Source organism: Blennius ocellaris (genome assembly GCF_963422515.1).
Source record: "Blennius ocellaris genome assembly, chromosome: 15".
Lineage (NCBI taxonomy): Eukaryota > Metazoa > Chordata > Actinopteri > Blenniiformes > Blenniidae > Blennius > Blennius ocellaris.
Window position 1 is genome coordinate 181,527 of NC_137664.1, and position 11,405 is coordinate 192,931.

Sequence of the window (11,405 nt, forward strand, 5' to 3'; positions counted from 1 at the left end):
CCTGGTCTCTACATTGTCCTCGCCTTGTCCTCACCTGGTCTCTAGATTGTCTTCACCTGGTCTCTAGATTGTCCTCACCTGGTCTCTAAATTGTCCTCACCTGGTCTCTAGATTGTCTTCACCTTGTCCTCACCTGGTCTCTAGATTGTCCTCACCTGGTCTCTAGATTGTCTTCACATTGTCCTCACCTGGTCTCTAAATTGTCCTCACCTGGTCTGTAGATTATCCTCACCTTGTCCTCACCTGGTCTCTAAATTGTCCTCACCTGGTCTGTAGATTATCCTCACCTTGTCCTCACCTGGTCTCTAGATTGTCCTCACCTGGTCTCTAGATTGTCCTCACCTGGTCTGTAGATTGTCCTCACCTGGTCCTCACCTGGTCTCGCCTGCAGTTTGTCGTCTGTCAGCTTCTTCGTGTCTAGTTGATGTATTGATGAACTGTGATGAATGTTTTTTTTTTTTTTTCTCCTTTGAATCGATTCACACCGAGGTGGGTGGAGCTTATTTTGTGGACCAATGAGATTACAGGGACAGATGTCAGTTACTGTAGTTTTTAAAAGCGCAGCTTGCAGTCCGCGGACGGCCTCGTCTCACCTGGGACCCGGAGTCATGGGGCGGGGCCTCTGTCCGCGGGGGGCGGGGCCTCGGTCCGCGGGGGGCGGGGCCTTGTCTCACTTGTCCAGACACCTGAACGTCCCAATAAGAACCGTGTTCACACTGTGTGTGGAACCAGGACTCGCAGGGGGGCGGAGCCTCATCTCAATGGGGGCGAGGCATTGTCTCTCTGGGGCGGGGCCTTGCCTCCTAGGGGCGGGGCCTTGCCTCCTAGGGGCGGGGCCTTGTCTTGTGTGAATCTGAACATGAAGTTTTGTTCCTGAAGGAAACACTTTAACGTGGATGTGAAACAGTTAAAATGTCAGAAATGCTGGAATTATTGCAACAAAATAAAGTTTATGTAGAATCTGTTCTGTTCCATTTCGTTATTTCCGATCCTCCTTGACGTTGGAGCGCCTGTTGTGACGCTCCCACCTGGAGCTCATCCTCCCAACTATTCCCAGGGACCCTGAACGCACCACGACAAGGTCAAGAGGCGTCCCTCAGCTCAGCGGCTCCGGAACCATCATGAAGACCAGAAAGACGACTTTCTCCGTGGTTTAATCCTTTTGCCATCTTCACATTAACATTCCGAAATCATTAAATGTTCCAGTGTCGCATGACGAGAGTCCGACAGCAGGAGAAGTGAACGTGACACAAGATAAGATAAGATAAGAAAAAAAAATAATAATACCAGTGTTGGCAGTGCAGGGTCAGTCCTAAGTGGTCAATTAAGTGATGAATAGATAAGGTGACTTAGATAAAGTGGCACTGATAAAGTGTATACGACTTGTATAGAACGTCAGATTTTCACGATTTAAATGTTACATTTTGTTTTTGTGGAAGTGAAAGCGGGGGAGCTTCCTCACAGGCGCAGCAGTCGGGGACATTTATTGCTCAAACGGTCAGTGGTTCTCCGACCACAACCCAGGAAATCCCATCGTATTGGGAATTCCAGCCTAAAAGTGTCAGTGGGGAACTTCTTCTGCAGCAAAACATGAACTTCCAGCTCTCCAACCCGGAACACGTCCAAAATTAGGACTGTTGTTGTTTTTTTTCTAACCTATTGGCTCAGATTTTATATAATTGGATAAAGAATAAAATAAAAACAAAGCAGGAGCGTCTTTTTTCCCCAGCATTGTGTGCGGCGGTCCTCCCGTCCAGCAGGGGGCAGCAGCGGGGGGGGTCACTCCACTGCCGCTGCTGCCCCGGAGGAGTGAAGTGTTTCCGGGTCGCTGCTGGTTGTAGCTTCGCGGGTCAGACCGATCAGGTCGATCGATCCTCCGGTGAAGCGTCTCCTCCTCGGCAGCTCCTCCGGTACCGCTCGCCCTTCGCTCCCGCAACTCCAGTCCCCCACACACCGACCCCCGCCCCCGCCGCCGCCGCCGCCATGGCCTCCAGGCGGCCGGACAGCTTCGACGGGCTGGGCTACCGGGGCCGCGACGACCCGCTGTACGGCGCCGGATACCCGGTCCGCAGCGCCGGAGCCCCCGCCGAGCTGCAGCACCACCACTGGGTCACCACGCCGCCGGACATCCCCGGCAGCCGGAACCTGCACCCCGGGGAGCGGACCCCGCGGAGCGACGAGCCCCCCGGGGAGGCCGGGGCTCCGGGAGCCGCGGCCGGCTGGGGCGCACCGCAGGCCGGCTGGAGCGCCCCGCAGCCCGGCGTGCCGCCCGCCGGTAGGTCGGTGGAGCTCCCGGGGCCACTGGCGGCTCCTTCGCGGGCGTTTAGACGCGTTTTCTTACGTGAACGGATCCGCCGCAGTTCAGGCGGGACGTTAAACATGTTTAAATATTCACGTTATAACACTTCATAGACATTTATAACGTTAAAATCAGCTGGAGGGTAAAAGCAGGCTAACTGTTAGCCTGATGCTAACTGTCATCAACAACACTGATTTTAAACGATTTTGTTGTTTTGTAGACGAATATTGAGTTCAGTGACTCTTTTTTTAAAATATATTAAAATATATTTATATATTTATGCCCTGTTTTGACACTTATTTGTTTTTTCTTGTACTCAGTATATTTTAAATGACAAATAATAAGAAATTATACACACACACACACACACACACCTCAAACCACTCTAACCAGATCAAACCGGTCCAAACCAGAGTGCTAACCTGTTTGAACCAATTGAAGCCGGTCCAAACCAGTTCAAAACTAGCTTCCAGTCTAAACTGGGTTAAACCAGAGTACTGACCCGTCTGAACTGGTTCTAAACCAGTTTAACCAGCACTTTTGTTGTTCCCGTTGCAGAGCAGCTGAACCGCTTCGCAGGATTCGGGATCGGACTCGTCAGGTTGGTTCGGTTCTGATGGTTCGTTGGTTCAGGAGAAGTTAATGAGTTAATGAGTTAGTAAGGAAGTTAATGTTTCCTGCAGGAAGCAGGTGGAAAGTGAAGAGCGGAGCTCCTAGAACGGAACCCTGTGGAACTCCAGGTTTAACTTCTGTGTGTGTGTGTGTGTGTGTGTGTGTGTGTGTGTGTGTGTGCAGCCTGTTCACAGAGAACGTCCTGGCCCACCCCTGTATCGTCTTCCGCAGACAGTGTCAGGTAAACCCCACCCGGCGACGTCACTTCCTGTTCGATCGTAGACAGGTGTGCTAATGAGCTCTGACCCGCTGCCCTCTGATTGGCTCCTTGTCTCAGGTGAACTACCACGCCCGCTCCTACCACCTGACCCCGTTCACCGCCGTGGCCGTCATGTACTCCATCACTAAAGCACAGGTACACACACACACACACACACACACACACACAGTGTTTATTTATTACAACTATCACATTGTTGTTGTCTGATGTGTTTGTTGTTGTTGTTGTTGTTGTTTCCTCCAGGGTGTGCGGGCTCTGTGGAAGGGGATGGGCAGCACCTTCATCGTTCACGGCATCACACTCGGGGCCGAGGGCATCATCAGCGAGTTCACGCCGTTGCCTCGGTAACCACGGTTATCACCACGGTTACCGACGCCCTCTGCAGTATGGCGACGTTTCTGACTCTCTGTGTGTGTGTGTGTGTGTGTGTGTGTGTGTGTGTGTGTGTGTGTGTGTGTGTGTGTGTGTGTGTGTGTGTGTGTGTGTGTGTGCAGGGAGCTTCCTCACAGGTGGAGCTGGAAGCAGCTGGCGGGACATTTGCTGCTCAAAGGGTCAGTCCTTCTTCTCCTCCTTCTTCTTCTTCTCCTGCTCTTTAAATGCAGTCTGACCTTTGACCTCTGACCCACAGGTCAGGCCCACAGGTTCTTCTTCTTCTTCTTCCTCCTCCTCCTCTCCCTCCTTCTTCCTCTTCCTCCTTCTTGTTCCTCTTCCTCTTCCTCCTCCTTCTTCTCCTGCTCCTCTTCCTCCTCCTCCTCCTGCTCTTTCAATCCACTCTGACCTTTGACCTCTGACCCGCAGGTTAGGTTGCCTGTTACAGGTTACCCACAACTTCTTCTTCCTCTTCCTCCTTCCTCTTCCTCCTCCTCCTCCTCTTCCTCTTCCTCCTTCTTCTTGCTCTTCCTCCTCCTCCTCCTCCTCCTCCTGCTCTTTAAATCCACAATGACCTTTGACCTCTGACCCGCAGGTTGACGGCCGTCGTGGCTCTGCCGTTCTACTGTGCCAGCCTCATCGAGACCGTCCAGGTGAGTCCGCTGACGTTACCATGGAAACAGAATCGGGGGGGGGGGGGGGGGGGTCGGGGGGGTCACATGGTCTCTGATCGTCCTCTCCCGTGTGCCAGAGCGACATCGTGCGTGACGAGTCGTCGTCCGGCCTGCTGGACTGCGTGCGCGAGGGCGTGGCCCGCCTGCTGGGCGTGGGCGCCCCCCACAGCCGCCGCCTGCTGCCCCTCGGCGGCCTGCTGCTCCCCGCCGCGCTTCACGCCGTCCTGCGCTACGCCGTGGCCGCCGCCGTGCAGCGCGCGGCGCTGTGGCTGCTCCAGCGGAGCCGGGCGCCGCGCGCCGACCCGTCGGAGCCGCCGGACCCGCTGGACGCCTACTTCCCCGAGCTGGCGGCGGCGTGGGCGGGGTCCCTGGTGGCCGACGTGGCGCTGTTCCCCCTGGAGACCGCGCTGCACCGCCTGGCCCTGCAGGGCACGCGCACCATCATCGACGCCACCGACGGCGCCGCCGCGGTGGTGGCGGCGGGGAGCGGTGGCAGCCCGCTGGTCCTCCCCGTCAACACGCAGTACGACGGCGTCCAAGACTGCCTGCACGCCATCCGCCGCAAAGAGGGCGGCGCCGGCTTCTACCGCGGCTTCGGCGCCCTGCTGACGCAGTACGCGCTGCACGGCGCGCTGCTCGCCGCCGCCCGGACGCTGCTCAGGCTGCTGCTGCTGGACGCCAAGAGCAGCTAGGGCGTTGCCGTGGAGACGGACACGTGACCGACAGGAACACTCCCGGCGGCGCCGACCGGCCAGCCAATCACAACAGCCCTTTAGCCTAGCCTAGCTTTGACATCACTCCCTGTAGCAGCATGAACTTCCTGTTTGTAAATACTGACAGCTGATTGGTCCGTTGCAAACAAACACGTGAACCAGCCGCTTCTTCTGTTGCTGTTGTTTTTGTAAAAAGTTGTAAAATATTAAAAAAAAAGCTCTGTTTAAAAAAAAAACCATAAAAAGGTTCAAAGTAAATTATTTGTGATCGATGTCTGAATAAAATTGAAATAAAACGTTTCTAATGTTTGCGTCTTGTACGTCTGAATCATTTCAAGGTAAATGTGGATGTTTCACTTTGAAGTGATTGAATAACTTTATTCAGTGTAAACAGGAGACGGAGAACACGGTACGTGGAGTTCCTCAAGGTTCCGTCCCGGGTTCTCCTTTGACGCTCGCCTTGCCCACAATATTTAAATACTCGAAAACAAAAAAGTGAAAAAATATTGGAGGATAAAACCACAACATAAAAAATATGTAAATAGTTACAAGCAGAACAAAGATTTTGTTTCGTGGGAACAGAAAGTAAATACTTTATTAATCCCAAACGTCAGAGAACTGAAAATACATTTAAAACGTTTATTTTCTCTCTTTGTTTATTATAAAACTCATAAGCCTCCGGGTTTGACGTGCAGCTGCGACTTCCGGCCAGCAGGGGGCGGTGAACACACCCGGATGTTCGCGAGGCGGAACCTTCGTGCTGCCGCCGCATGTTTGCAGTCGGACCCTGAAGCCGCTGCTCCTCGCGTGTTTCCTCCACGCTCCTCCGGTGGCTCGGGTTCTGCTCCGGTTCTCATCGGCGTCTGCTCCCCCGGTGCCGGTACCGGACATGTCGGCCGGCAGCTCGCTGTTCTCCGGCTTCCGGGTTCTGGGGATTTACTCCAACCACGTGCCGCACGCGCTCCGGTTCCACCTGAAGCACCGCGAGTTCTACGTCGTGACGTCAGCCGGTCGCAACATCCACACGTTTAACGTGAGAGAAAGAATGTTTTGCTAAACCTGCTGCTGCTCTGATAAACTAAACTAAACCTGCTGCTCTGTTAAACTAAACTAAACCTGCTGCTGCTCTACTAAACTAAACCTGCTGCTGCTCTGCTAAACTAAACTAAACCTGCTGCTGCTCTGTTAAACTAAACCTGCTGCTCTGTTAAACTAAAGCTGCTGCTGCTCTGCTAAACTAAACCACATGCTGCTCTGCTAAACTAAACCAGCTGCTTTGTTAAACTAAACCTGCTGCTCTGCTAAACTAAACCACCTGCTGCTGCTCTGCTAAACTAAACCTGCTGCTGCTCTGCTAAACTAAACTAAACCTGCTGCTGCTCTGTTAAACTAAACCTGCTGCTCTGTTAAACTAAAGCTGCTGCTGCTCTGCTAAACTAAACCACATGCTGCTCTGCTAAACTAAACCAGCTGCTTTGTTAAACTAAACCTGCTGCTCTGCTAAACTAAACCACCTGCTGCTGCTCTGCTAAACTAAACCTGCTGCTGCTCTGCTAAACTAAACTAAACCGACCGCTCTGCTAAACTAAACCACCTGCTGCTCCGCTAAACTAAACCCGCTACTCTGTTAAACTAAACCTGCTGTTGCTCTGCTAAACTAAACCTGTTGCTGCTCTGCTAAACTAAAATAAACAACCTGCTGCTCTGCTAAACTAAACCTGCTGCTCTGCTAAACTAAACCTGTTGCTGCTCTGCTAAACTAAACCTGCTGCTCTGCTAAACTAAACCTGTTGCTGCTCTGCTAATCTAAAATAAACAACCTGCTGCTCTGCTAAACTAAACAACCTGCTGCTCTACTAAACTAAACCTGCTGCTGCTCTGCTAAAGTAAACTAAATCTGCTGGTGCTCTGCTAAACTAAACCCGCTGCTCTGCTAAACTAAACCTGCTGCTGCTCTGCTAAAGTAAACTAAATCTGCTGGTGCTCTGCTAAACTAAACCCGCTGCTCTGCTAAACTAAACCCGCTGCTCTGCTAAACTAAACCTGTGTGCGGTTCTGTTTCAGGTGAGCCGGTTGGGGATCGTCTCCGTCAGTAAGTACTCTCTCTCTCTCGCTCGCTCTCTCTCTCTCTCTCTGGTCAACGGGATGTAAAGGTTTCTGGTTGCCTAGGTAACAGCCTCCCAGATGACATCACATGTTTGGCAGCGGACAGGATGCTGGTGTTCGCCGCCGCCGGGCGAGTCATCAGCGCCTTCGCTCGGAACAAGGAGGTTTGCAACCGTTAACGTTTTCAACGAAGCTTTAAGAGTTTAAAATAGTTTAACCGTTTTTGTCCCGTTTTAAACCTTCTTCAAATAACTTTTAGAAGTTAGCCTGCCGTTAGCTTGTTTAGCTCCCGGCTGCTCTGTGTGCAGGTGGTGATGCGTTACCAAGGTCACCAGCACGACGTGCGCCTGCTGCTGCCGCTGGGCGACCAGCTGATCTCCGCCGACGGCGGCTGTGATGTCATCGTGTGGGACGTGCAGGGCGGCGGTGAGCAGAACGGGGGAGGGGGGGGGGCTCACTTGTTCAGCACCTGCACGGTTACCCATCATGCCTCTCTCTGCTCCAGACATTTACCTGAGGCTGCACTTTGAACCGGCGACCTTCGACGTGTCGGCCATGATGCACCCGAGCACGTACCTGAACAAGGTGCTGCTGGGCAGCTCCCAGGGTGCACTGCAGCTCTGGAACGTCAAGACCAGGTTAGCCTGTTAGCCTGTTAGCGTGTTAGCGTCCGGGCTGCGCCGCATTGTGAGTGTGGCGTCCTAACGGGCGGAACCGTCGTCTGTCCGCAGTACGCTGCTCTACACCTTCGCCGGCTGGTCAGCGGGGGTCACTGTCCTGCAGCAGGTCGGTACCACTTCCTGTCAGCGCGTAGTGCACTTCCTGTCTGCACTCTTGACTTCCTGTCGGTCGCGCCACGTTTCGAAACAAATACTCGAACGAAACTTTGCGCTCTGCCTTCATTTCCCAGAGTCCCGCGGTGGATGTGGTGGGCGTTGGCACGGCAACGGGTCGCATCATCGTCCACAACATCCGGCTGGACGAGACGCTGATGAGCTTCACGCAGGACTGGGGGCCAATCAGCTCGCTCGCTTTCAGGACAGGTACAGGAAGTGGTCTGTGGCTCCTCTCTGGCCCCTCCCCCGCTCTCTTTAACCCCCCCCCCCCCCCCCCGTCTTTTCAGACGGACCCCCCATCGTGGCGTCCGGCAGTCCCCAGGGCCACATCGCCCTGTGGGACCTGGAGCGTCGTCAGCTGGTCACCCAGCACCGGCACGCCCACAAGACGGCCGTCGCCGCGGCGACGTTCCTGCACGGCGAGCCGCTGCTGGTCACCAACGGGGCCGACAACGCCATCAAGGTGTGGATCTTCGACCGGGAAGGGGGCGGGGCCAGGCTGCTGCGGAGCCGCCAGGGCCACAGCGCCCCGCCCACCAGCGTCCGTCACCATGGCAACGACGGGAAAAACATCCTGAGCGCCGGTAAACGGAATCTGAACGTTCAAACTTTGAACTTTCGTGACAAAAAGTTCTGAAATGAAATACCTCTGGTTCTTTGCGCCCCCCGCAGGTCAGGACGGGACGCTGCAGTCGTTCTCCACCGTCCACGAGAGATTCAACAAGTGTCTGGGTCACGGTGAGACCGACTTCTCGGGACGGGCGTTCTGGACGGACGCCATTCGTCTCGTCTCACCGAACCTTTCCTCTCTCAGGGTCGGTGAACAAGAAGAAGGAGCAGAAGAAGAAGAAGGGGCTGTCCTACGAGGAGCTGCGTCTCCCCGCCATCACCTCCTTCTCCTCCGGTGGGCCACCCTCGCTCGCAGGCCCCGCCCACTCTCTCGCCGCCGCCGCCCCACCGCTGACCTCCCGCTTGTGTTCTGATCGACAGCTGTCACCCGCCAGTCGGACTGGGACGGCATCGTGGCCTGCCACCGCGGTCGCCTAGCAACCACCACGTGGAACTACCAGCGCTGCACCATGGGAGCTCACCACCTGCAGCCTGCGGGCGTCCGGCGGGACACTGTCGCCACGGTAACGGTCGTCCCTGTAGAGCCAAAACCCCTTCCCCTCCCCCGCCCCACTCCCCGAGTCACCTGACTCCCGTCTGTTCCAGGCCGTCGACATCACTTCCTGCGGGAACTTCGCTGTGGTCGGTTTGTCCTGCGGCCGCGTCGACGTCTACAACCTGCAGTCCGGCCTCCACCGCGGTTGCTACGGCGACGGCGAGAAAGGTGCACTCGCGAGTCGTCCGTCACCGATCGGTCGTCACGGCGTCGTACCCGTCGTTAACGCCAAACTCTTCACAGCTCACGGCGGAGCGGTGCGAGGCGTCGCCACGGATGCGCTCAACCAGCTGACGCTGACCGCCGCCTCTGATTGGCTGCTGAAGTTCTGGCGTTTCAAAACAAGGAAGCTGGAGGAGCAGCTGAAGCTAAACGCTGCGCCTGCTAGCATGAAGCTACACAGAGACAGGTGGGGGGGATGAACGAACGCTAACAGCTAACTGACAGCTAGCCGTCAGTTAGCGCATGTGCAGCCCTGCTAACGGTTGTGTCTGTTTCCAGCGGGATGCTAGCATTAGCGCTGGATGACTTCACTCTGGCGGTCGTCGACATAGAAACCCGACGGGTCGTCCGGAAGTTTGCTGGTCACCATGGCAACATTAACGACATGGTGCGTTTTGTGGCAACGATGCTAGCTATGCTAACAGACAGGGGCTCACGGTTTCTCATGTTCCTCAGGCGTTTAGCCCTGACAGTCGCTGGCTGGTTACCGTGGCGATGGACTGTACCATCCGGACGTGGGACCTCCCCTCTGGAAGGTGGGAATGGGCCGTCCCGCCGCGCTCGCTCCGTACTTCCTGTTCTCACGACGAACCACTTCCTGTTCTGTCCTCAGCCTCGTGGACTGCTTCCTGGTTTCCACGGCGCCGGTGGGCGTGTCCATGTCTCCCACCGGAGACTTCATGGCGACCACTCACGTGGACAGCCTGGGCATTTTCCTCTGGTCAGAACCAATCACAGCGTTTTGTGACGTCACTTCAGTCGCGTGTGTGTTGCTTCAGCCAATCACAGAGCAGCTCTCCGTCCCTCAGGACCAACAAGAGTCTGTGTGGGCCCGTGGGGCTCCGCCCCCTCCCGGCCGACTACCAGCCGGACGTGGAGACGTTGCCGGGTGTCGCCGCGGACGACAGCGAAGAGGAAGCCACGGCGGAGGAGGCCGGCGACGAGTACCAGTCGGCCGACCAGTTGGGGGCGGAGCTTGTGACGCTGTCGCTGCAGCCGGAGTCCCGGTGGAAAAGTCTGCTGCACCTGGACACCATCAAGGTGCGTTCACTCTCCGTTCACGGTCCGTTTTGTTTACCGCTTTTATCGCTTGTTTACCGTCTGCTTATCCTTCGCAAACCAGCGGCGGAACCGTCCGGCGGCGCCCCCCTCGGCCCCGCCCACGGCGCCCTTCTTCCTGCCCACCGTCCCGGGCATCGCCCCTCGCTTCGCGTCTCCCGCCGCGGCGGAGTCTGAGGTAGGCGGTCGATCGGTTGCGACGCGCGTCGCCGTCCGACCGGGAGCCGGTCGGTGACGTCGCGTGTCCGCTCTGTCAGTCCAAGGTGCTGACGTCGGCGTTCCTCAGAGGTCAGGGGTCGAAGTTCAGCGCCGCTCTGGAGGAGGAGGCGGAGTCCGGCTCGTGTGAGTTGCTGACGTCACGTCGCCTCCGGTGTTCAAAACGTTGAACGCCTCTAAACTGGTGGACGTTTTTTTTTTGCAGTCCGGCGCTCGCTGCGCCTCCTGAAGGATTGTGGGCCGTCGGCGCTCTCCGTGGAGCTCGCCTGCCTCTCGCCCGAGGGGGGCGGAGCCACCAGCCTGCTGCGGGCCTTCGTCCACATGATCGACAGCATGCTGGCCGGCGGGCGGGACTTCGATCTGGCGCACGCCTACCTGGCGCTGTTCCTGAAGGTCGGCCAATCGGAAGGCGGCACCCGCCCACGCCGTCGCTCGTCCCGTTTGTCAACACTTTGTTTGTTTTTGTTTGTTTTGTTTCAGCTCCACCTGCGCTCGCTGTCGCAGGACGCCGTCGCCATGGAAGCGCTGAGCCGCCTGTCGACGCGGCTGGAGGCGGGGTGGGCGGAGCTACGGGCTTCCTTTAACCAATCCCTGTGCTTGCTGTCGTACACGAAGAGTGCACTGCTGTGACACACACACACACACACGTTTTGTATCAGTATTTTTAAGGTTTTCTCTTCGAGCTGCTGTTGATTAAAAAAAGATCAAAAGCCTGAGTTTGTCTTTGTTTACTTCCTGGTTATAATTAAAAGTGGGCGTGTCCCGTGATGATTGATCTGTGTCTGAGCCAATCAAACTCAGTGAGGTTGTTTGGTCGGGTTAAACTAACCAGTCTCACGACGGGTCGTTTACCA

General features: G+C 55.9%; 2 protein-coding genes and 1 long non-coding RNA gene across 3 annotated transcripts in view; 2 read left to right on the forward strand and 1 right to left on the reverse strand.

The window, feature by feature from the left end:
• The window catches only part of LOC308140511, a 1,184-nt gene extending 546 nt beyond the window's left edge, over positions 1–638 (reverse strand). Inside the window, exons 1-2 of the long non-coding RNA XR_013936951.1 lie at positions 57–638; positions 1–23 (exon numbers count right to left, since the gene is read on the reverse strand). The exon at positions 1–23 is cut by the window's left edge and continues 546 nt beyond it. This is a non-coding gene — a long non-coding RNA (uncharacterized lncRNA). The remainder of the gene's footprint in view (positions 24–56) is intronic.
• Positions 639–1,835: 1,197 nt separating this feature from the next.
• On the forward strand, positions 1,836–5,220 carry slc25a46 (solute carrier family 25 member 46). The gene is made up of 8 exons (XM_080510320.1): positions 1,836–2,275; positions 2,858–2,900; positions 3,095–3,152; positions 3,249–3,326; positions 3,435–3,535; positions 3,686–3,742; positions 4,156–4,213; positions 4,312–5,220. Exons 1-8 carry the CDS (start codon positions 1,984–1,986, stop codon positions 4,924–4,926), a joined length of 1,302 nt encoding a protein of 433 aa, XP_080366446.1. The 5' UTR covers positions 1,836–1,983; the 3' UTR covers positions 4,927–5,220.
• A 525-nt stretch (positions 5,221–5,745) lies between these two features.
• wdr36 (WD repeat domain 36) lies at positions 5,746–11,264 on the forward strand. Its single transcript, XM_080509588.1, has 21 exons — positions 5,746–5,980; positions 7,012–7,039; positions 7,117–7,217; positions 7,362–7,479; positions 7,559–7,691; positions 7,785–7,839; positions 7,964–8,096; positions 8,177–8,473; positions 8,562–8,627; positions 8,704–8,793; positions 8,880–9,022; positions 9,105–9,222; positions 9,298–9,463; positions 9,556–9,664; positions 9,733–9,812; positions 9,890–9,997; positions 10,086–10,317; positions 10,400–10,513; positions 10,593–10,677; positions 10,757–10,944; positions 11,032–11,264. Exons 1-21 carry the CDS (start codon positions 5,837–5,839, stop codon positions 11,179–11,181), a joined length of 2,658 nt encoding a protein of 885 aa, XP_080365714.1. The 5' UTR covers positions 5,746–5,836; the 3' UTR covers positions 11,182–11,264.
• The last annotated feature ends 141 nt before the right edge of the window (positions 11,265–11,405 follow it).